A 26,359-nucleotide genomic window follows, 5' to 3' on the forward strand; every position below is an offset into this window, starting at 1 on the left:
ATATTTGCAACTTGGGGTAAAAGTCGCAAATATTGGCGTCAATATTGGCGTCAATATATATTTGCGATGTCCCTTTAAAGCCACCATACAATCCTCCGTCATGGTATTAATTTCAGTTTTTTTTTACATGAACATGCATTGAACTACATGTACTAGTACTAATAAAGAATGTTACTAACTGCTGTGCATGGAATCTTGAACGTCCACACGGGAGTCCAAGTCCACACGTCCATCCACATGCACAGGGCCATCCACGTCCACAAGGTCATCCACACTCACAGGGCCATCCACGTCCACATGATCCAAATCCGCATCCACAAGTTGAACTGCAGTATAATATAACATTGTGAGTGAAGGCTTGTTACACTTTAATAGGAAACAGGAACATATAAACACTGCACAATCTGTATCCATGTTTTAAACTAAGATGGCGTTTTACTGTAAGTGAGTGGACCCTTACAAAGGAGCTGAAAATCTACATTGTGTAAGAATGATCAGGTAACATCAACTGAGCACGCATCAGGAATGTACGCTGGTCGAATTGGGACACGCCCTTAATCCATAACCAGGCTCCTCTTACATTATTGAAGTTGTACGTTATTTTTGCCTAGCTTATATAAGGCATGTCAAGGTATGTCAAGCTTTTATATAAACTTTTTTTATAAGCTTTTGTCAAGTAAAAACAAAAATCAAAAATAATCATGCCAAAAAAATAAAACTAGAGCTAAATTGCATTTGTGCAATGATGCAGAGCTGTTTCATTAATAGCATTTTCAAATTTCACAACTTAATTTTAAGTTTTCTTAGCATCATAGCAGAATACTTCAAAAAACAATTTGGATTATACCATGTTCAGAGAGCAATTTATGATTTATTTATGGTGAAAAGATTGAAAAAAATCATAACAATTAATGTGGTGTGATGACGTCATCATTAAATTTACAAGAACTTGCCAGTATTTACATTCTACCAACTTTCTCGCATAATTGCTTCAGGAGATATACGATTTCAAAAAGTGCACCTTTAATGCCACGTCTTGTGACCTATATGATGACGTCATCAATCTGAAACATCACACATATGACGACTGCCTGTCGATCAACATGTGTGTAAATATTGAGGTCATTACAAAAACTTCCCCCACACATCTTCAAAAAGTTCATTTTGATGAGTTTTCAACCTGTCGCTAAAGGGCGCTGTTGCACTTTGTGACGTCATTTATGGGTTTTTGGAACTGCCCACCCTTGCCAGGCACTAACATCATTGAAAGCAACTTGATACCTTTTCCACTTTTGAATTAAAGGGGCACTTCCTGTTTCGACGGGAAGTAGAGGTCATGTGAGGTCACGCAGACAAAACAAAATGGAGACCTAATTTATCCCTCCCCAAGAGACTTTTTATGTATTATATATATGGGTGCACATGTCTTATATATATGAAACTACGTCCAATATAGAGGGCGCTGTTAAATATTTGTGTCTGTCATTTATATTTGAGGTTTTTGGTCCTTTATATATATTTGCCGTTGATCCTTTATATATTTTCGGTGGTCTTCTATATGTCACAGGTTTTTACCTCTTTTAAATAATCAAGAGCCTACGACGTGGTTCGATTAAGAATATCGGAATGTTTGCTAAGAAAGAAAACACAACAGACAGCAATTTAGTTAGATTCTCTTCTCTCTCAATTATAGTTATTATTATTATGAAAATTATCTCAATATCTCAATATCAAGGACTCAACAAATACAACACAATCCATTCAGTTATAAAAACAATCAATAAGGCAATGGTTCAAAATCATATTAACTCCTTCAGTATTATCAACGGTTCACAACTGTGCGAAATGATATTTGAACGGCAATTCACCAAGGTGAAACAAAAAGTAAAAATACTCAACCATATATGAGTCTGAGGAAATATTAACAATCGCAGGTTTGTAAAATGAAACAGCAATAATAAATACTGAAACAGTTAATGGCAATGAAAATACACAATGATATATAATAGGTCTTAGCTGGTTCCGCGCTTCCACTGGACTTGGCAGAGACTCTGTCTTGGGAGGTCGACATCAGATTGGCTCCGAAGTCCAAGAAGTGACTCTGACGAATTCCAGGAAGACGACGAAGGGGGTTGAGAGCGGGACTGGCGAAAAGTTGAACCGGGTCAACTTCCCAAGCGAGGCCTGTGGGCTAGTCTGTATCAACAGAGCACGTGGTAAAGATGCAAGAAGGGGATTTAGGAACGTACTTAGGGAAGTAACAAATGTTCCAAACAAAATCTACGCAAAGTGTAACTATCTAAACACTTTCAAGAAGTCTTCCTTGCATTAGGCCGATTTTCGCTCTGTTAAAAGTATTAACTCATCATAAACTAATTCAACTATGACTTACACTATAAAGAACATACAACAAAATATAAAACGAACACTCTTCCAGTGCGTACTGATAACCTTCATGAAACTTAAACATAAGGGAACGATAAGAAACTTCTGTGCGTTTATGTTGTGTAAAACACGATAGTGGTCAATCCAGATCAAAGGTCACAACTGTTTACGTGCGTAACAGCAAACAGTCGTCTAGCCTACTTAAATGGAAAGGAATGTGCTCGGACATCTTCAAGTGTGAAAAGGGGTTATCTAAGGACAATGCTTGTCCAGCACAACTAAAGTTACGTATTGCCATGGTATTGCTTAGCAAAAATGTAGGAACATACCAATAACAAAGTATATCATAAATACTAATCAGAAATAGTTCAATCACATAATGATCAAATGTGGAAGGCGCTCTGAGTGAAATCACGGTATATAAAATAACAGGTGTTTCGATAAACCAAATAGGTTCTATCAAACAATAAAACGTATCGAACGGAAAAAGAATAGCACTGAGTATAAAATCTAACTGGCTAACTAGCAATAAATGCAATAACTAAATCATATCGGCAATAGAAAGTAAGAGGAATATACGATTAAATAGACGGAACTCCTAAAGCTTTTCCGTACACATGATAAACAACAAAAAGGATTACACAATAAAACACTCAAGGAATTTATACATCTTAGCAGCAGTGTTCGAACAATCAACATAATGGTTTAAACTCATATTGAACTGTACCATCCATCTTGAGTCTTACTCCAACTACCTTGTCGAACAAATCTTTCAAACGGCAAATGCACAAGTGATAAATCTTATACAATATGAAAGAAATAATCAAAGCTTACCTGTATCAACAGAGCACGTGGTAAAGATGCAAGAAGGGGGTTTAGGAACGTACTTAGGGAAGTAACAAATGTTCCAAACAAAATCTACGCAAAGTGTAACTATCTAAATACTTTTAAGAAGTCTTCCTTGCATTAGGCCGATTTTCGCTCTGAGGATCCAGAGGAAAACGAGCCAGGATATACCAAGCTGGTCACGCACTCGGACAGGAAAGTTAAACTATGATTGGCCAGAAATATTAAAACAATAACATTCTGGTTGGGCTTGACCAATGAGAAAAGAATTAGTGGCCTAAGTTCTTAAGAAAACGTGTGGCAGCTAAAGACAATCAAATCCGGGCACAATTCAAGGAAACTACTGACCTTGCAACAGTCATTGCAACATAGCCTTACGTCATGTCCCTGGGGGCAACCAACTGCTATGTCTTATGGTCAAGGAATTCCTGGACAGTGACTCTGGCCACTCCTCTCAAGGATGTGGTACTATAAACAAATGCTTCTCAGAATTATAAAACTAAGAGAAACTAACACCCACACAGGAGGTGAAAGTTGAAACAATGACTCTATAATAAACTTAAGAATCCTCGTTGGACAACTTAAACTAAATAAAATAATCTTCGTCGGACTATTAACTAAAGTAAGAATTCTTCGTCGGACTAATAAAATTATGTTATAATATGCAATTTATAACAGAGTCCGACATATATATTTGTTTTGATCATTATATATTTATTATTTTGCTCTTAAATATAATTGGTTTGCTCTTATGTATGGTTTTGCTCCTATAATACGGGTTTGCTCCTTTATATATGGGTTTGCTCCTATATATATGGGTTTGCTCCTATATATATGGGTTTGCTCCTATATATATATATGGTTTTGCTCCTTTATATATAGTTTTGCTCCTATATATATGGTTTTGCTCTTATATATATGGGTTTGCTCCTATATATGGGTTTGCTCTTATATGGGTTTGCTCATTTAGTCATAAACGGCCCCTCATAGTAATACGTGCACAGTGACATAGATGCCCAAACAGTCACTGCTGTCATTTGTGGGCATCTACTGCACGTGCGTTGTATCCAATGGGAATCACTGGATCTAGCGGCAGCGACCTGTCTTTATATTATAAAGACAGGGCCCAGTCTAGACCCGTGTGAGCCCCGAGCGAAAATTACAAACTTGAGGGCGCGCTTTATACCGTTCCCGCACGCAATTTTTGTTTCTGTACCGCAAAAGAGCCAATACCCACACGCATAAGGTATGGGCGCTTTCCCGGATCCTTTCACAGTTGACCCCGTAGCCAGCGTGTGGTACATAACAAGAAATTGCTTTACCTTGCGACGTCTAGGGGGTACCGCGTCTAGGCGCGCGTAGCTAGGTTCATGTCATTAACAAAAAATGTCAGTACAAAAACGTGGTTGTAAGTGTAAGTAAGTAAGCACCTTTTACTTCTCACCCCGAACCAAATCAGATGAGGTAAGTTTTCTGGATAACATTCCGTATGGCGCCACCACTTTTTCACTTATTTTTACAAAAAAGGATATCTCATTGAGGTAAATTAGATACTATATTATTTCATAGCGAATGAAAAAGTGGTGGCGCCATACGGAAACTTTTCCAGTTTTCTAGTTCATGGTGTATCCACTATCCTTGGGTTGTGTCCTTCGACTCCCAAATAATGATTATTTCGTGTTCATTCATGAGGAGATGCAACCAAACGGCATATACAGTCAGACTTTGTTTTTAGGGGACTTTAATTTAGCCTTTTTTTTTAGGACATTGACATATAATAATATAATAGTAGTATAAAATGCAACAAAACACAAGTACATAGCCCAAGTTGGACTCCTCAGTTGCAGGCAACAGTGGCACTGTCTGACGTCCTACCAAGGCTACACAAGTACAGTGCATGTGATTGTTGTAGTATTTAGCTAACAGTAACACTCATTTCAGTAGGCCTAAAATTTAAAGGCAGTGGACACTCACTATTGGTAATTACTCAAAATAATTATCACCATAAAACCTTTTTATTGGTTATAATATGAGTAATAATGGGGAGAGGTTGATGGTACTATAAAACATTGTGAGAAACGGCTCCCTCTGAAGTGCCATAGTTTTCGAGAATTTGATTTCGAGACCTCAGATTTAGAACTTGAGGTCTCTTGAGATCTGAACGCACACAACTTCGTGTGACAAGGGTGGGTTTTTTCTTTCATTACTATCTCACAAGTTCGATGACCGATTGAGCTCAAATTTTCACAGGTTTGTTGTTTTATGAATATGTTGAGATACACCAACTGTGAAGGCTAGTCTTTGACAATTACCAATAGTGTCCACTGCCTATAATAAGGACAAAGTATTAGTACACTCACTCAGTCATGACACTGAGTGACAGCTAGTATAGTATACAAATCTTGACTGCTTCGAGTGCTATGGTTAAAACTATGACACCCGAGGTGATCCCCGAAGACTTCTATTTTCCCGAGGCGCAGCCGGAACGGTCCAGGGATCACCGACTGGAGGGAGTCGTAGTTTTAACCACAGCACGAGTTAAAGCAGTCAATATTTGTTTTATAACACCCCAACAGACTATTTATCATCTTCGTACACTGAACTTTCAAATGCATGTTTCAGACACACATGTGCACAAAAGTACACAACTGATTGGGTTCGAGGTGGGTAAAAAGACGTCTGGGTACTTCAGGCTGTGTGATAGTCGTCGGACTATCACACGGCAAACGACGCACTAACACGGCAAACGATGCACTGTCACACGGTTGCCGTCTAGTAAAACTTAGACATACCATGTGACGCGCTCTAAACCAATGAAAAGGCAGAATATTTGTAAGGGGCGTTATAATACTAGTTAGCTGTTCTGTACTAACTGTACTAGGCCTACTACTAGTAGTTACTATGTTGGGAAAAGTTTCAGTGTGGCGCCACCACTTTTTCATTCGATATGAAATAATATTAATTATATAGATTTACCTCAATGAAATTCTCTTGTGAATTTTCATCCTAAATTTTGATCTCTGATGTTAAACACTAACAATAAATTATCATTTATTCCAGGGTCGTGGAACCAGCTAAGTAAGTTTTTTTTAGCTTTAGACAAAACATGGCATCGTACAGAGATGTGACTCGAGCAACAAACAGCTCAGACGACAGTGGTAGTGACACAAACAGTGACAGTGATGACGATCAGCCATGGAAGCGTCGAAAACAATCCAACCAGACGGAGAGCAAATGGACCGGACAACAGTCCGGTTTTGACAAGCGTGGCAACAGAGTAGAAAAATCTGACAGGGGACATGGTTTGATGGGTGCTGCGCCTGGCAGTGCCGCACCAAGTTCTGGGGTCAAAAGATCGAAGAGGAACAACGTGTGGGGTGAGGTGGTGCAGAGACAAAATGAAGACCATGTTGCGCGAGAGATGGATGGCTTTAACATGGAGCTGTCTCGCAGTCGCGACATAGAGAGTTATGACTACAAAATGGGTCAGAACAGCACGAAGAGAGGCAACCTTGGAGCGCCCCCTATCACCAAGAATGAGTCCCTCGGGGAACGAGAGCTAAAACATGGTGTCGGGGAAACTTCTGACGATATCTGGCTTGCCAATGCACATCAGCGGCTAGGCGAAAGGGACTCGGGCCGCAGAAAGACTGCAAAGGCCAGACTTGGGAGTCGCCCAAAATCCGACTACTCATCCTCCATGAAGTTTATTTCTATCTGCCCATCATTGAGCAAGCAAGAAATTGCCGGCAAGATTGCGTTCAGTCTTCAGGAGAGCAAGAGAGAACTTATTATGCGTGTTGTGAACGCAGTTGGGGTTGATAAGGCATTGGAGCTATGGAAGCTCACTGCTGACACAGAGAAGAATGGCGGAATGATGACACTGGTAAGGGACATTTGAAGGCAGTGGTTATTATATAACACCCAAGCAGATCCTTGCCATTTGACTGGAGGATTGTCCGTCACGTGATAGCAAATAAAAGTACCATTGCACGCTGAGTCACTCACCGTGCTTTTTCGTTCCATCCGAAAAGTACCATTGCACGCTGCCAGCGTGCAATGGTACTTTTCGGATGAACGAAAAAGCTGAGTAAAAACATCACTGCGTGTGCGTTGTCTTCGGTAACGCAGCAAGGCATATTAGTAAAATTACTAGCATTCGTCTTCTACAATTAAAAATTGGAGGCCTACGCTTTGTTTGTTTTGAAAGTTGTATCTTTCAATCAAAATGACAAAGATCTACTTGGATGTTATATAAAACAAATAATGATTGTTTTTCACGCCTCGTTGAATAGAACATTCCATCTTTCAACTCATGAACATATTTGCACCATTGCACTCATAAACATTCATTATGTGTATACTATTGGTAATTACTAAGAATAAATTTTTGCATAAAAAGTTACTTGGTAATGAGTAATGGGGAGCTGTTGATAGTATAAAACAGTGTGAGAAACGGCTCCCTCTGTATGTAGTTTTCGAGAAAGAAGTAATTTTCCACAAATTTCGTATTTCAAGTATCTGAAAGCACACAACTTCATGTGACAATAAGGGTGTTTTTTCTTTCATTATTATCTCTCAACTTCGACGTCTTATTGAGCTCAAATATTCACAGGTTTGTTTTTTCATGCATATGTTGAGATACACCAAGTTAGAAGACTGGTCTTTGACAATTGTTACCAATAATGTCCAGTGTCTTGAAAGGGATTTTGGTAATAAGCCATTTGCGAGTTAGATTTGAATAATGTCTGGTACAATGACTTGCTTAGTTACATTGTTCCGCTTACATTTGAATTCCTCGGACTATAGAGACGGTTGCTATGTCAAATAGTTCAGGGCAAGCCTTTTCATAGCGACCTCCAGATGAATAAACCCAGATACCATTGTGCCATACACATGCATTCATTAAATTGTGTACGAGTGTCCGCCTCTTAGGTAACAATGCAAAAGCGTGCCCCTAATCATGTGACATAGCAACTGTCTCTATAATCTGATGAATTCAAATTGAATTGTTATACCTCTGTACAAATTGTGAAGTTTGATTGCCTCAGGTGCCATTTTTGATTGCCTCGGGTGCCATTTTCCCCCTCGGGTGTACAAATCGCCATGGACCCTGTCACAGAGTGCAACAATTGTATAGTGGTAACTTGTGGTCAAGCACATCATTGTACCAGACAGTATTCAAATCTAGAACACAGACATGGCTTATTTGAACCAACCGTTTGTTTCAATCCTAGTTATAGACAGGCCTGATGCCATAAAACCAACCTGTGAACTTTGTATTTCAAAAGGTGGTAGCGTTTTTAAGATATTGCTGAAAATGTGGAGCTGCTATGTCCTCGCAGGGAGAAAAATCTGCAATTGGGGAAACAAACAATCTGAGAACCGTTGCTGTCAGTAACACTTCTCAGATTCAAATTTTTGGCAAAACAAAGTTATGCTTGCAAGAATAAGGAAACCAACCAAATCACCATTTCACATGTATGGCAGACACACATGCTAAGCAGAAAACTGTCAGGCAATATTTGCTGTTTTTAAAGCCATTGGACACTTTCGGTAAACAGTATTGTCCAAAGCCCACACTTCGTGTATCACAACTTATATATAAAATAATAAACCTGTGAAAACTTAGGCTCAATCGATCATCGTCGTCGGGAGAAAATAACGGGAAAACCCACCCTTGTTTCCGCACGTTTCGCCATGATGACATGTGTTTACGATATCGAAAATTGATAATTGTTTTAATGTTTTCTCACAAAGTGAAGCATTTCATGGAATACTATTTCAAGAGAAGTCTTTCACCATTACCTTCTGTAAACCCTGTAAGTTATTTGTAAATCTGTGAACTTTTTTTATTCTTTCTGTTCCGAAAGTGTATAATGGCTTTAAAGCATTTCTAAAGGCCTGCACGAAAACGAGAATGTTAACAATGCACACCCTAAGTTGGTTGAATAAGCGTGTCGGTATTCAGGGTGGAGCAAGTCATCCAATAGAATGCGTTCTCATAGCGTCGTTATCGTTTTCGTAATCGCTGCAGTGTGACTTGCCATTATGAAATTGGGCCCTGAATGTTTAACAAAGAACCATAATATCATTCATTTCTCTCTTTATTTCAGAATGGGTCTCGAAGGCGTTTGCCGGGAGGTGTCTTTCTCTTTCTCATGAAGACAGATCCCCAAGTTACAAAGCAACAGGTTTGTGTTATGATGGATTGTTCTCCTCCCCTAGCTATCACCCCATCCCATCCGAAACCTAGGCCCAATTTCATAGACCTATTGAATTGTTACCACCCGCCCCCCCTAAAAACGAAGAAAAAAAAGTTACTCAAAATGAAAATAAGCAGAAGAAAAAGTCCACCAACATTTTTATAAAATCTTACAAAGATAATATGCTCAATATGGCTTGAGTTGGGCTTTCGTTGTCAATTCTTTGTTGCCACTCCCCTCTGCATAGATGCGCAGTTGACGGCGCTTAAACGCTGATGTACATTTTCGTTCATTTTAACCACACCCCGGGCCCCCAGTATTCTTTTCTCAGATTCAAATGCTATGGGGGTAATCAAAACCGTATTACTTCAAAGGGAATCTTTTCTCAAAATAGTTTTTACTATCAAAAGCTGCAGTGCTTTTGACCAAGAAAGTGTCTATGGTCTTGTTTTGTGGAGTGTTTACCATTCTATATGGCTCTACTTTTAGATTGGTCAGTCAATAAAATATTAACCCTTGAACTACTGTTAATCTGGACATGAACTCTCACATACCTGGAAATAACCTGCGGCTACCACAGCAACTGCTGTGGGGCCCTATGCTTTTGCTGTGGTGTAAGATTTCCTCATAGAAATGCCCCTTGCCAGAGGAGAATTGTAGTGCTCCTTAAAGGCAGTGGGCACTATTGGTATTACTCAAAATAATTACAGCATAAAACCTTACTTGGTAATGAGTAATGGGGAGAGGTTGATGGTATAAAACATTGTGAAAAACGGCTCCCTCTGAAGTGACATAGTTTTCGAGAAAGAAGTAATTTTCCACGAATTTGCTCTCTCAGGTTGCTGAAATCTTCGCAGAGGAGAAGAAAAAAGAGACCGACCTGAAACACAAGAAGGACAGACACAGGCGTAAGATGGCCGCTCAGGCAAAATCCATGGAGGAGGGGGAAGAGGAGTTTGCCAATGACGCAGTGGAGGAAACAAAAGACACAACTGTAGTAGTTGAGGAAAGTAGAATGGATAGCAGTGTAGAGTCTAAAGTAGAGGCAGCTAAGGAGACTAAAGACAGTATTGTCGAGGGAAACCCGAGCTGCGTGGAGGATGGGGAGATCGAAAGTGGCGAGGATAAGGATGATAATGAGGCACCAGTCAGCAAAAATTAACAGATGGAGTAAATTTACCATGCCTGGAATTTCATCTTTGAGAGGGCAAGGTCACTTTCATTTTGCAAAGGGTAATTCCATTTGAAAATCTTAAAAGTCTGTCGTGGGCAGGTCTTTGGAGGGGCACCAAGGCCAAGACCAGAGGCGAGGGGCCATTGCTTCTGTGGCACGCTGTGAAATTCTAGGCCTGATTTACTGATGGGAGAGCCTGTGAAAGGGAAACCAGGGGAAACGGAGGCATTTGCTTCTGTAGCACTCTGTGTAATTCTAGGCCTGATTTACTGATGGAGAGGTTGTAAAAGGGAAACCAGGGGAAACGGAGGCCATTGCTTCTGTGGCACTCTGTATAATTCTAGGCCTGATTTACTGATGGGAGAGGCTGTGAAAGGGGAAACCAGTGGAAACGGAGGCCATTGCTTCTGTGGCCCTCTGTATAATTATAGGCCTGATTTACTGATGGAGAGGCTGTGAAAGGGAAACCAGGGTAAACGGAGGTCATTGCTTCTGTGGCACTCTGTATAATTCTAGGCCTGATTTACTGATGGGAGAGGCAGTGAAAGGGGAAACCAGGGGAAACCAGGGGAAACGGAGGCCATTGCTTCTGTGGCCCTCTGTATAATTCTAGGCCTGATTTACTGATGGAGGGGCTGTGAAAGATGACCCAAGAAGGTTTCTTGATTCCAGAAAGAAGAAAAAAACTAAGATAAGGGAGGGGTTTGGTGTACATTGTGTACCTTCACCTAAGTCCCCGTCATCAAGTGGTTATAGACTGCAGGACTTGCATGCACGAGGTTATGGGTTATCATCCCAAGCTAACCGCTGATGTCACAATAACCAAAAAATAAGTTTTGCCGTTAAAGGCACTGTATGTACTTGATTGGTTATTACTAAAAATATTTCCGAGCATAAAACCCTTCTTGGTAATGAGCAACGGAGAGCTGTTGATAGTATAACACATTGTGAGAAATGACTCCCTCTGAAGTAACATAGTTTTTGAGAAAGAGGTAATTTCTCAGTAAAATAATAGAATACTTCTGGCCAGAAGCCTTTTTTTTTCCTTTCTGAAAGCACACTATTTTGTACAACAAGGTTTTTTTTTTTTTTTTTTTTTTTTTTTCATCATTTTCTTGCAACTTCAATGACCAATTCAGTCCAAATTTTCACAGGCTTGTTATTTTATGCATGTTATGTTGTGATACACCGAGTGAGAATACTGGTCTTTGACAATTACCAACCGTATGCAGTGCCTTTAAACCATTACTACTTTCGTCACATCAAAGATATCATAGTCAAAGTGGTTTCGTTTGTGCTATAGAAAAAAGTTTAACAATTAATTTTAGCAGTAGATTTGTTCTCCTTTAAAAAAAGGGGGCGGCTTTTGATTTATTATTATAGCAGGTGTGTCATTAAATCATGTTATACAATTTATTGAACAATTTGTAGTCAGCCTGAGAATTTTTTTCTATAATACAAGATCTTAAAAAAAAAAAAAAGTTAAAATGGTCACCTTTCTTTGGTTATTTTGCCAAAAAGTAATGTCTGTTTCTGTTTTGTGAGTTGTTTTGTGAAAGGCACCGGACACTTTTGGTAATTACTCAAAATAATTGTTAGCATACAAAATTACTTGTTAACAAGCAACGGAGAGCTGTTGATAGTATAGCACATTGTGAGCCCTCTGAAGGAACATAGTTTTCGAGAAAAAAGTAATATTTGAATTTGATATCGAGACCTCAGAATTAGTTTTTAGGGTTCCGAACTCAAGCATCCGAAGCACACAACTTCGTGTGACTAGGGTGTTTTTCTTCCATTATTCTCTCGCAACTTCGACGACCAATTGTGCTCAAATTCCACAGGTTATTATGTTGAGATACACCAAGTGAGAAGACTGGTCATTGACAATTACCAAGGTGTCCGGTGTATTTTAAGCCCGCTTCTTGGGAATGCGATACGAATGTTGACATGACAGCGCTGTCTTCGCTGCAAACATTTCGCAGGAGAAGTAGAGCACATGTCAACTGACGCGAAATAGTCTGCAAATTTGCGACTTCAAAGTTCGTGTCGACGCATCATTCGCAGAAAGTATGAACCAGGCTTTACAGGTTCTGGGATTGGAAAGCCTTTTCTTTTGGAGGATTTCAGCTTGAAATTGGCAACATTATGGTTTTTCAAAGTGTGTTTTCGTCCGTGTAATGAACACTGCCATTGTCGTGAAACTGGCTTTTTTTATGTTCAACTTTCTGCCAATGGGTGGATTTCACAAAGAATTGTGACTAGTCCCAATTAAAGTTAGGACTAGTCCTAGGAGATATTGAACACGTACGGCTAGTCCTAAGTTAGGACAAGCAAAAAAGAACCCAAGGCCTCTGGTTCAAACCCTAGAATAGTCTCCACAAATTTCTAAATATCATGAAAACCTTCGATCGAATGAACAAAATGCAGTAATCATTGTGCACTTTACGAAAAACGGCACTTTCCAATGGCGGTCACCTCATTAAGTTGTGACTTGGATTGAGAGCGCAATCACAGTCAACAGATTTGTGTTTATCATATTATTATTCCACGCGTTGGGAAATTACTTGCATATTCAGTTGACCTTTGAACCGTATCAACGGTTTCAAGTGAAAAGTGCACCCTTTTAAATTACCCGTTCACATCCAGCCCTGGGTCATTGTTGTTGGCAGGCACTCGTTGAGGTCACCTCCCAAGGTTTTGTCCCACCATTCGTGCGTGTAATAAATGCAGCTTGACGCATAATTGGATATTATGTATAGATCCATGCAGTGACAAATCAACTATACATGTATCTAGGCTTGTCTGAGGCCGCCTATACGTGAGAACATTGACTGTGGCACATTGTGGGTACATAACATTGACTGTCACTATCGAGAAACCTCATGATGGGGTTGTGTGAATGTAAACAGCCAGGTATGTACACGTATATTATTTCCGTAGTGTTGTTGATTGTGAATATTGATCAGGCAGGAAAAGTACTTGTTGTTTTGCAATGGGTAATGGCTCACCACTGGGAAGAGACCTGTGTATGTGTGCTTTCAACCATAAACACGATTGTATAGTATAAGGGAGACGGGAGAGACGGTGTGATTGTCTGTCATGTGGGGAGTGGTTAACGGAGAGGGCTTATCATTGAAACCCCCCCCCCCCCACACCGCTGTGTTTATGGTGTAAACCGAGGACTTCTCTTTGTTCTCCCATTGTTTGGACATAGTTTGTTTTTCAGACGTCCCCATTGGTTTTGTACACGAAATCGAATTGAGGACGTCCTCGATGTGACTTTTCCCGGATCCCCTTTTGTTAAAGTCCTCGGTTTGAATGCGTAGACATGCCCACACACACACCCCCCCCCCCCCCCGCAAATCCCGGAGCCGCAAACCATCATCATACATGTAATTTATTAGGCTAAGTTCATCAAGTGTATGATGTGGCCCTCGTCATGTAAACGCCATTCATTTCTATTTCTTGCAGTTCTGGTCCATATGTTGTTCCTCCATAATACCGTGATGTCATCTCTCCATCTTCTTCTCTGTCTACCTCTTTTCCTTTTCCGTGTCCAATCGGTTGCCAATCCATATTCTTGTTTTCCATCTCCAGTTTAGTTTGTTTTCTTGTCCTTGTGGTGTTTCTTACTCTACTTTTCTTTCGCCAACAGCTGCAAAACCTTCACCCGCCGTTAATTGTATTCAAGTGCCTTTCCATATTTAATTCGATTTATACTCTTGGCAGATTCAGCAAGCCAAGACTAAATATTTCAGTATGGCCACCTCGATGTGCACGCCATGATCTCTGACACTTCAGTTAACAAAATGAAGGGTTGAACTAAAACAATTACCTTGTTGCACTTTTACTAGTACAATAAGGCCTAATAAAAATAAAGCTGAAAGCTGATGTTTTAATTATGTACTTTTGATTTTTGTTTATATTCAAATTAACAAAACGTATGTTTTAATAATGAACAATATTCATTTTGGTTTTTACCCATATCCACTGACGTGTGTTAGCACTGGAGAAAAAAACAGGCATAATATTACTCGGGTGGGATTCAAACCCTCGACCTTTGCCATTCTAGAGCAGTGTCATACCAATTGCAAAGGTCGTGGGTTCGAATTCCAACCGAGTAGTGATTTTTGTCCACAGAACTCGGGTAAGTACTGAGTATACGTACTGAGTGTACAGTGCTAAAACACATCGGTGTGCATGTATTATGGGTTAAAATGAATATTCTTTATCACCGATGCAAAATTTAAAATCCATTAAAGGGAACGTACACGTTTGGTAATTACTCAATACAACTATTGAAAATTCAACTTGGAGCACTGAAAAGTTGATATACAATACAATTTTCTGTATCATTGTTGAGTCTAGACACACCTGGTAGGCCTACCTGTTTAAGTAGTGTAGGCCTACATTATAAGAGAAAATAATCAACGGTTTGTGCTTTTAACAACAGAGAAATTATGTTCAAATGGTAAATAACTCTTTATTAGAAAAAAACACCGACTAAAATACTTTCAAATTGACATTGGAAGCACATGTTGGTCCCTCTGAAAGTGCAATTCGGTTGTAGATCTATCCAGTACACTCAAAAGTTTGTTACGGATACCTGACCTGCACCCGGGTACCTGCCCTGTATGGTATCCTGACAACATCAATATGGAACCACAGCAGAACCTGACTATTTTTCACGTGAGAAGTCCGTCGTCTGCTAGGTTTTCTGTATTGTTTTAAATTTGATTTTTCACGGTGAAGGACTAAAAAATTAGCCTTGGTATCCATCATTTTCGGATTCAGCACCCCCAAATTAGTTAAATCAGGTATGTTACCAACTTTTACTCAAAAATGCCGCTCGAAGTTGTTTTTTTTTAAATCTGATCTAGACTATAGCTAGAAGTCTGTTATTCCGGCTATCTGAAAGCACACAAATAAGTCCAATAAGGGTGCTTTTTCTTTCATCATTTTCTTGAAACTTCGATGACCGATTGAGCCCAAATTTACACAGGCTTGTTATTTTATGCTTATGGTGGGATACACGAAGTGAGAAGACTGGTCTATGACAATTACTAAAGTTGTACCTTCCCTTTAAACATAACATAATTAATAATAACCATATTAAGAAGAGTTACCCACAGTTGAAATGGACTTGCGAGGTCGCTCAAAATGCAGGCAATGAATTTGTGGTTATAAAAATGAATTATGCGGTTCAGTTCACAACACGTCGAGTGTTTTATTGTTATTATTAGCAGGACTTATATCTATATGTCCATTGATCAATAGGGACAGTCTGAACGTCAGCTTCTTTCTGGCAAGGCGTATCACTTTAGATGTAATAATGATGTATTGTACAACTTGTACGGCTGTTTCATGATGGTTTTTCCTTTTGGTTTTCGGTTTAACTGTTTGGGTTTTTTGCAGTAATTGGCAGTTAGTCTAACGACTGGCCGGGGGTGTACAAAAAAAGAAGGCTGGAGATTTAGACTTAAAAATACGCTCGTGTTTATGATCGATCGTTTTTAATGAAAATTGGCTCACTTGTTTGTTCTTAAAGCTGTTGAGATAGAAGCTACTTTGCCCAACCCCCAACCATCTTTGCCCAACCCCCAACCATCTTTGCCCAACCCCCAACCATCTTTGCCCAACCCCCAACCATCTTTGCCCAACCCCCAACCATCTTTGCCCAACCCCCAACCATCTTTGCCCAACCCCCAACCATCTTTGCCCAACCCCCAACCATCTTTGCCCAACCCCAACCATCTTTGCCCAACCCCGCTCCTGCTGTGAAGGTAGTACTTTTCCATATTTTTTTAAATTCCGCGGTTTGTGGTTTTTACTATTGGCTGATCCATTTTTGTGGTTTAAAATTTTAGAAATATTTTATGCTCTTTGGTTTTTTCTGCTTCTTGTTTGCAGCTATTTTGAATGTGTACAGCGCCTTGGGGTCCAGATTGATGTATGGCGCTTTATAAGCGTTGCTTATTATTATCATAATGCCGCGAATCATCATGAGATAGAGAACTCGAGACAGTGAAGTGTTGTTTCTCATTTTGCATCCTTTAAAAACAATAGTCTTATTAACCACAATCACACTGTCGTTATTTTCCAGAGCCAGTATACTTTTCCACCGTGTTTACTGGAATGCTCAAGGGCTCCGACGATCCTCTGCATGTCCCGTTCGACCGAATCCTGACCCAACACCCTTCCGGAACATGGGACGCGAGTCAACACGAGTTCATCTGTCCGAAGGCCGGACCGTACATGCTCACGTTCGCAGTCCGGCCGGAGCTCGAGCACACGGCATCGGTCCACCTGATGCGAGGTGAGGAGATCGTGGTAAGCATATTCGCCGATCAGAACAACGGCAACGCCGGAACGTCGTCCCAGAGTGCTATAGTCGACCTGAAGGTGGACGAGAGGGTTTGGATCCGGCTGGATTCCGGGTCGAACATGGGGATACGTAGCCATCCTAAGTCTCCCACCACAACCTTCAATGTGTTCCTGCTAAATCCATTTCAGGAAAAAAACACTTAATAAGGACCAATTGACAGATGAGTCCAAACTTTTAATCTAAAGGAATTACTTTTAGCTTTCCTATCCTTTCATGGCAGGCAATAAACTTCGCTCACGTATGCCGCCTCTGAATTGGGGGCTAGGGCTATTGATTATAGCAATGACTGGATGGCAACGTCCTCATGCGTTGAAGTATAGGACGTCCTTAGCAACGCACAAGTCGTAGCCGTAGCCGCCAATTTAACAATACTGACATTGTTCCCACTTGACGTCACACAGTGTAAAAGTCGACCATGTTTTTACTGCAAACCCTTGTTTTATCAAATCTCTTTCATGATTGGTCGATAATTAATTGTCCTTGGCTGCGTAAAGAAGTTGCGAGCTATTAATGAAAGAAAAAACACCCTTGTCGCATCATGGTCACACGAAGTTGTGTGCTTTCAGATAATTGATTTCGAGACCTCATCAAATTCTAAATCTGAGGCCTCGAAATCAAATTCGTGGAAAATTACTTCTTTCTCAAAAACTACGTCACTTCAGGGGGAGCCATTCTCACAATGTTGTATACTATCAACCTCTCTCCATTACTCGTAATCAAGAAAGGTTTTATGGTAATAATTATTTCGAGTTATTACCGATGGTGTCCAATGCCTTTAACACCCCAGTTTTGTTTGTTTTAACTTATGGATTGTTTATAGGCACAGCTTCTACATTAGAGTGGGTGGGGTAGTGTATAGATACTGACTGAAACAGCCAAAGCACTCACTTTGTACACAGTCATGTGCAACCACAATATTAAAGGCAGTGGACACTTTTGGTAATTGTCAAAGACTAGCCTTCACAGTTGGTGTATCTCAACTAAGATGTGCATAAAATAACAAACCTGTGGAAATTTAAGCTCAGTCGGTCTTGTTGCGAGATAACAATGAAAGAAAAATAACCCTTGTCACTCGAAGTTGTGTGCGTTTAGATGCTTGATTTCGAAACCTCAAGTTCTAAATCTGAGGTCTCGAAATCAAATTATTGGCTTATCCCCTATTGGCTTTCAATGTAACTGCGATCTCAAACTTGACACTAGTATAAAATTATTGTATATGTCCATGTATTCATAACTGAAATTTACTTAAACCAAGGAGGTAAGGGGCACAAAAACTCTTGAGGCTGCGTGTATTGCCAGCAACTTGAAATGTAAACATGTATTGCCTTCATTTTGTTTTACAGTGCTTGGTACTAACGGTATTTAAAACGTGTAGCTAGCTAAAGTAAATTATAATCAAAATTGTATTGTTGATGAATAAATTAACATGCGTCTTCTTCAAGGCAAATATTTGGTTTGAATTGAGTGAGTTCTCCTCTCCAACAAGCTCTTTGTTTTGATTTTGAATTCATAAATACCTCAGAGAGTTTCGCTATTCCTATTAGTGGAGAGCGCGTCACGTGGGGGTGTTTTAAGGAACACGTTGCCTTGGATCGGTCGAGTTGGTCACTGAAAAGCGTTGGTAACCGTTTGTTATAAAATGCATAATATGGTTAGAAAGATGATTTAAAAGTAGAATACAATGATCCACACAAATATGCCTCGAAATTGCACGGTTTTGTACTCTAACCTTAGTACTCTAACCTTAGTCTGTGTTCGAACTTGCTCTCTTACTAGTGGTTTCATTATAAGCGCCACCATTGTTATAAACATGAAATGCATTGTTCATAAACTCAGGATTGTTGAGAGGCGTGGGAGGGGCGTGTCTATAGTAAAGGTACCGACCGTGCTTGGATAATAACTCGTTTAAACAAAGTTGCAGAGGGCGGTTTGTAAAAATTGTATTACATTTTTATTTAGTTTCTATAAATTGCTGAGGCAAGACATGTTTTGGTAATAATATATAATGTAAGGGGAAGGGGTGGGGAGGAGGACTTCATATTGTTACAAGAAAGTCCTCAAGCAGTACAAAGTGCAATTACTTCTAGCTCAAGAAGGCATCAGATAGATTAAATGTATTTAGATGCATTACCAAAGAATCGATTGCGATTTTAATTCACACAAAGAAACCTAGAGGTGTGTAGCAGGCGAAGACCAAAACTATAAGCAAATACAAATTCATTTATTCAAATTATTTAAGATATATTTGTGTAAAATATACTGTTCGTAGTACTGAGATTCTTTGCAACTATAGACGGTTTTCATTTAAAGTGAAACATTTGTTATAAATATGAAAATGCGTTATTAATTAATTCCGTATTGTTCAGGGACGGGATGTTCGTATTTATTTATTTATTTTGATTTAATTATTATTTTGTTTGTTATTGTTAAATGAAAAATGTTATTGTTAAATAAAAAAGAATTTAATTTAGAATTTTTGTAAGTACTAATGTTCGGTATTCTTGCATGGTTTATAAAGGGTGTGTACTTTTTGTAGGACAAAACACACAATGTCCACAGATTTACACTAAACTTACACAGTTTTAAGATAATGATAGTAGAAAGCTTCCCTGAAAATATTACGTGCTGAGGTGCTGTAGTTTTTGGGAGTTGAGTAAAACAATGTAATGAAATAATTTTCGTCTCATGAGACCAAAATAATTTTAAGCATTTACAAACGTATTTTCATGACATTGTTTTACTCAACTCTCAAAAACTACAGCACTTCAGTAAGTAATTATTTGAAGGGAAGCTTCCACTATCATTAGCGTCTAACCCTGTAAGTTTATTGTAAATCTATGGACATTTTGATAAAAGTACCCAAATCCTTTAAGTGACATCGAAATCCAAATTACTTGAATGTTAAGAATATCTGTTGATAGAAGAAAAAAAAAAAAAAAAGTTGTGAGAAACGTCTCCCTTTAGGGTTACATAGTTTTCTTTTTCTCACTCAAAATATTAAAATACTTCATGGCTGAAGCCGCACATTAGGCATCTGAAAACACACGAATTTGCGCAAAACTATTATTAATAAAACCACTCTTTTAAAGATATCATTCCGCATGAGCAATGGAAAGACAAGAAGTATCTCCACTTGGTAATTAGTCAACCGTAGTGGTCACTCTATGATTTTTCATAGCTGGTCCATTAGTCTGGGTTTTTCTCCTCATAATTTATAAAGAATCATAATTTATGTTTCAATCTTATTTAATTGTAGTCGTCATATACAGCGCATGCAGTATTATTATACCTAAATTCACTAAAAAAAAAAGACCCTTCAAAATAAAAACTTTCTGTTCTGTAGATTTTCATTATAATAATAACAATAATTGTTTTTTTTAATAAACTGTATGTTGATTTCTCCAGAGTTCCAACTAAATACTACAGTGAATCTCGCAGTATGTGTTTGTTTTTGTGTTTCATTAAATATTCTCTCTCGAAAACTATGGCACTTCAGAGGGAGCTGTTTCGCACAATGTTTTATACCACCAACCTCTCCCATTACTTGTCACCAAGAAAGGTTTTGTGCTAATAATTATTTTCAGTAAGTCCAATAGTGTCCACTGCTTCTACCAAACAAGGTACTCAAGGCGCTGGGCATAATATACAAACTTGCAGAAAGAAAGGTAATTGCAGTGATGAATTCGGAGACCCAATGTAGCACCTTATTATGGTTTACAAGGTGTTACGGCGCATTCAGCAGCCACAGCCAGGAACACTGGGTCGAACCACTTTTGAACAACTTTTAGTCGAATAATTTTTATTTCCCAATAAAAAAGGTGGCCCAAACTGTTCTTTTCGTAATACAAATCTGCTTCCTCCATTTAGAGCTAATGGCTTCAAGGTGCACAAATTCAACCCTCAAAAATTCAGGTGGGTAATTTTTTGTTCACGCCACGTGAGACAAAAACAACGAATTATATCTACAGCAAAATAATTTCAGAAGTTAACTATAACCAACACGATACCGTTCTGCTTTATCCAAGCTCTAATCGACGCAAGAGCGAAGTCTTTTGTTGAGAGAAGCATCAAGGTCTTTATCATTTCTCTCACGACAGCAGCCCAATTTCATAGAGCACAAAAAGTAGCTCAGCACACAACCAAATCATGCTTACCAGAATAAGGTTACCAGCCAAAATACCATGTCACATGTACCATTAATTTCTGACTGGTATCCTGCTAATTTGTGCTAAGCATGAAGACTTGTAAACAATACTTTCTGCTTCAGCAGCTTTATAACAATTGGGCCATGTATAGCTGCGCGTTGGATGGATTGACTATAGATTATTAAAATCCAGGCCTGCTGGATTGGCGGCATCTTCGCAAAAAATAATAATACTAAAGCACACACTTTCCCAAGTGTGACGTATATGTAGTTCCACTGCAAGTCCCGCCCACTTCGCACAAATTAATTAGCTCCACTGATAACCAGATGTGTTGCATTTAGCTAAAACGATTTCAAATGAAAAATTTACTAACTTGACTTGTTTCTTAGATATTATAGAGTGGTGTTCCTGTAAGGGGGGGGGGGCTTTGTCACAAGAGTGTTGGGGAGTATTGACATTAGTGAGGGTGTGTTGCTATAAGCAGTGGGGTAACCAGACGGTTTTATTTTGTGGAGAGAGAAGCATGTAGGCAGGGGGTAAGGACATAATAAGGAGAGGGCAGAACCAAAATATCGAACCAATCATTGTGGAGAGAGAAGCAGGCATGGGGGGGGGGGGGTTAAGGACATACTTGGGAGAGGGGTAACACAAAATATCGAACCATTCATTTTGACATTTATTTTCCTTCTCATGGGGGATCAAGAAGGCCCCTGTCTCAAGGCGCTCTGGCTTCATTAGACTTGGTTCCAAGTCTCGATTGTGGCTTTTTAGTCGTCCTGAAGGCCGCTACAAACAACGCCCTCTTGTGATATTTCTTCGTCATTTTATCCTACGAGTTAGGGCGCGTGATAGCTAATAATGTGGGAGCGTTTTCGTGGTTGAGAATCAAGTCTATGGCTTCATCAGTGCCAACACTGATAATAACATGACAAAAGACCAGCGTGAGGGAGGAGCTTAAAATATAAGTTACACGATTTCATTCTGCTCTTTCCAAAGTCTGGTCGATACAACTGCCAGAGCTAGGTTTATGTCCCATAATTTGCATCACGAACGATGCGATCGTGTGCTGGACTCACTGGTGAATTAAAATCTACTGGAATTACGTCAGTTAACAATTCCCAAAATAAAGACATGTATGTTTCACTCCAAATCTTAAATTCATCGGCGATAGACCTATAATTAAATTTTATGTTCAGGAGAAAAGGCCTTGAAATTATTTTCCAACCATGAATCTCAAACAAGCCTGTATTTTGATGAGTGGATTTCTTCAATCTGATGATTGTCGGTCAATCGGTGGTCAGAGCAATTCGCTCCCTTGGCTGTCCCTGTGGTTGGAGGCAGTTTGGTCAGTCATGCTACATGATGGTCACTGATACACCACTCAACTGGACTCAAGCTCGTCAGGTATGCCTTGATGCTTGAAGTGACCTGGCTGTACAAAACTCAAAAACCGAAAACGATTTCATTTGGAAATTACACAAGGAAATTCTGAAGAAATATGTCAAGAAATTAAACATGTGGTTGGGTTGCACTTGTGGCATAGAGGTTCCTGGACAGTTAAAATGTTACAATGATGATCAGAATGAGTACCAGAACTTGGACCCGAATAAAGAACACGCCAACAACACATGGTTAACCATAAGGAGTTCCAGTGGCTATTGGGGTAACCCACAATGTAGTCAGGAAAAAAATTTTCTGTGTGAGAGGAACATCTGCCCATGGTCATATTCGCTGCTTCGCTGTCAACATCAAGGAGACAGATCATCAAGCCACACCCTACTGTCTGCTCGGCCACACCTTCAAGGAAACCTACATCCAAGACCCCATACAGTGCTGCATGGCTTGCTCCAAGGATCCCAACTGCCACTCCTTCAACCTGTCTGGGAAGATGTGCCAACTCAACAACGTCACCATCTCCCAGGTTGATGCTGACAAGTACTTGAAGGAGAACTGCGTCTACTATGAATATCAGTGAGTGAAAACCATGTTTAGCTGATCATCAGCGCAATTGAACACCAGTTAAACAAAGGTGTTGTCAAACACATTGAAACGGACATAATGAACCAACATTTACATTGAAACATGTTTGAGACTTCAGACTGAAGCAGACGCATGTTCGTTCGTTTTTGTCTGGTGCGATTTTCGTATTTTCTGAAGTGGTGTCGTAGAAAAAAAGGTTGCTTAAATGTCTGTTTCTGACTGATTTTCCGCAATTTTTTTAGACTTATTGAGCTATAGTTAAAAAGGGGGGGGGGGTAGTCTTTAAAAAAAATACAAACAAAAACAAACAAAAAAACTCGGGTACACGTTTGGTAATCGTCAAAGACCTGTCTTCTCACTTGGTGTATCCCAAAATCATAAAATGACATGCCTGTGAAAATTTGAGCTCAATTGGTCAACGAAGATGCAAGAAAATGATGACAGAAAAAACACACTTGTTGGACGAATTTGTGTGCTTTCAGTAGGAATAAAAGACTTCTGGCTAGAAGTTTTTTTTATTATTTTAGTGGGAAATTACCTCTTTCTCGAAATCTATGCTACTTCAGAGGGAGCCATTTCTCACAATGTTTAATACTGTCGACAGCTCTCCAATGCTCGTTACCAAGTCAGTTTTTAAGTTAATATTTGTTTTGAGTAATTACGCAAACGTGTACCTTCCCTTTAACATTTTCAACTGCAGTCCTAGCTATCAAAATCGGCAGGAATCGAGAATCACATTAACCTCAACACGCACACTGCTTTGGCTGGTCACCTGTTCTTTCTACTCTTTTCTCTTTGAGGTATGAATGGTATTAATTTATCTTTATATTCAATGTTAATTATTTAACGCCCAGGTAGAGTGCACAATAAGAACACAGTATTAGGAAGTTTATCAATCAATTTTCAAGAACCACCTTTGTAAGTAGATCGATAGTGTTTTAAGATAAGGAATAATGTAACCAGGCGCCAATATCTTAGAGTTCAATAGGTTCTGAAAATCAGCACCCGAGATTGTGGATGTAGTAGAGCTGCAGAGTCGCATTGTTTAGTTCATTGCCGGTGTCGCATGCAATACTATGTCCTCTATGCAATATCCGGAGGACATTATTGCATACGCAATAATGTCCTCCGGACGGACGGTTTTGCATATGCAATCGTGTCCGCCCGGACGCTGCTGCATAATGCAATTGTGTCCGCCCGGACACATTAGCATATGCAGTTGTGTCCGCCCACGTGCAAAACCGTAGCCCCGGACACGATTGCATATGCAAAAGTGTCCGGAGCAGACAGTATTGCATGGCGGACACAATTGCATCTGACACCGGTACGGCATACTAATGTTAAAATTAAAAACTGCTGATGGTGCATGCTTACTCTGACCATTCAGACATAAACTAAAAAAACAATCTGTGAAATGTTTTGCTAATATTATTTTTTTTAAGCGAATACTTAATATTTAAAGGAACTCGTTTACTGAATTCGGAATAGTCTTTTCCATGATTTCATCTTACTTTAAATTTACTTTTCAGACAAATCCTTTTCTTGGGCGATTAATATTGTAACGCAATGCAGTTTCTATTGGTGGTGATTGGCTGAAGGTTTTTAGGTTGCTAAGCTACCATGGTAGCTTGCAGAGTGTAGTCTAGATTTCAAGCCGTCCAGCTAACTAAATCATACCGTGGCGGGCGCGCTTTGGCGATTCAACCGCGCGTAGTACACTACTGGTAGCTTGCAGAGTGTAGTCTCGATTTCAAACAGGCCAGCTAACTAAATCATACCGTGGCGGGCGCGCTTTGGCGATTCAACCGCGCGTAGTACACTATCCAAAATCAAGCACCATAGTCTTGGGCCAAGACTAGTTGTAGTCGGATACTACGCGCTAGTCTTGGTGCAAGACGTTTCTTGAGTTACGGGAGTTTCTTACTTTACTACGCCTTTTAACCAAAAAGGCATTATGAATGGGAATAAAAGAGTAGTGACTCGTTTTTTTAATGGAAAGGTATACACGTTTGGTAGTTATCTCAAAACAAATATTGATTTAAAAACTTACTTGGTAACAAGCATTGGAGAGCTAATGATATCATAAAACATTGTTGTAAACGCCTCCCTCTGAAGTAACGTAGTTTTTGAGAAAGAGGTAATTTTTCACTAAAATAATAAAATACTTCTAGCTAGCTGTCTTTTAAAAGACTTCTAGCTAGTCTTTTATAAAAGACTTCTAGCTAGACTTCTAGCTAGTCTTTTATAAAAGACTTCTAGCTAGAAGTCTTTTATTCTTATCTAAAAGCAAACAAATTTGTCCAACAAGGGTGTTTTTTCTTTCATCATTTTCTCACCATTCGAAGACCGAATGAGCCCAAATTTCCACAGGCTTGTTATTGTATGGTTATGATGGGATACACACCAAGTGAGAAGACTGGTCTTAGATAAATTACCAAATGTGTCCTTCCCTTTAACGGCGCCATTGGCGACCTGGGTTGTTGTATTATGTCAGGGCATGCATGGAAGAAGAACATTGCACAATTTTCTTCCTCCATGGTCGGGGGATGGTCCAATGTGGAATGCGCTCGTACTCGTGCGTATGCAACCCATCATTTCTCTGGATCGATCCAAAGATGACCGAACATCCTAGACCGTGTCCGAAACGGCGACGTCTGCTACTGAGCTGCTACGTACGGCTAGATCAGCGCATCTGTCATTGTTGAAGAATGGGAAGACGCGCGCGATCTAGCCGTTTTGCTGTCGCCGTTTCGGACGGCGTGTACGGAGATTCTGTCCCCCGGTGAATCTGTGTGTGTCCCCCCCCCCCCTCCCCCAGCCCCCCTCACTCGGACCACTTTACCTGGCTTATCTAGGGTACACCGTCCCCGCGAGACAGTAGGGACTTTTCGTTTTCAACGACGGATGGTTCTGCGACGGTAAAGATGACATTTGGCGTCATCTGCGCATGCGTCGGCTTTGAGGACGGTCGTCCCTCAATTTCTACGACAGTACTTGGGATGAATCTTCGTTGTGCTGAAAACGACAACGTTTAGCTGAACAACCGTCGCAAAACCATCCGTCGCCGAAAACGAAAAGTCCTTGGTGTCTCATTAGGATAAACTGTCTCTAGTTAGGTTATTGTGTCCACCGTAATCAACGGAGATTGTGTCCCAAACGGAGAATGTGTCCCCTGTCCCATGCATGAGCGCCCACCGACGGAGCTTCAGCCTGTGGGGACATTTTCGCTAGGTTTGGC

General features: G+C 39.8%; 2 protein-coding genes across 2 annotated transcripts; both read left to right on the top strand.

The window, feature by feature from the left end:
- The first annotated feature begins 4,351 nt into the window (after positions 1-4,351).
- LOC117296087 (phosphorylated adapter RNA export protein-like) lies at positions 4,352-11,479 on the top strand. The gene is made up of 4 exons (XM_033778960.1): positions 4,352-4,695; positions 6,292-7,117; positions 9,348-9,425; positions 10,276-11,479. Exons 2-4 carry the CDS (start codon positions 6,338-6,340, stop codon positions 10,597-10,599), a joined length of 1,182 nt encoding a protein of 393 aa, XP_033634851.1. The 5' UTR covers positions 4,352-4,695; positions 6,292-6,337; the 3' UTR covers positions 10,600-11,479.
- A 1,746-nt stretch (positions 11,480-13,225) lies between these two features.
- LOC117295913 lies at positions 13,226-17,576 on the top strand. Its single transcript, XM_033778703.1, has 2 exons — positions 13,226-13,524; positions 16,715-17,576. The coding sequence occupies exons 1-2, from the start codon at positions 13,494-13,496 to the stop codon at positions 17,137-17,139; spliced, it is 456 nt and encodes a 151-aa protein (XP_033634594.1). The 5' UTR covers positions 13,226-13,493; the 3' UTR covers positions 17,140-17,576.
- The last annotated feature ends 8,783 nt before the right edge of the window (positions 17,577-26,359 follow it).

Source organism: Asterias rubens, chromosome 10 (genome assembly GCF_902459465.1).
Source record: "Asterias rubens chromosome 10, eAstRub1.3, whole genome shotgun sequence".
NCBI lineage: Eukaryota > Metazoa > Echinodermata > Asteroidea > Forcipulatida > Asteriidae > Asterias > Asterias rubens.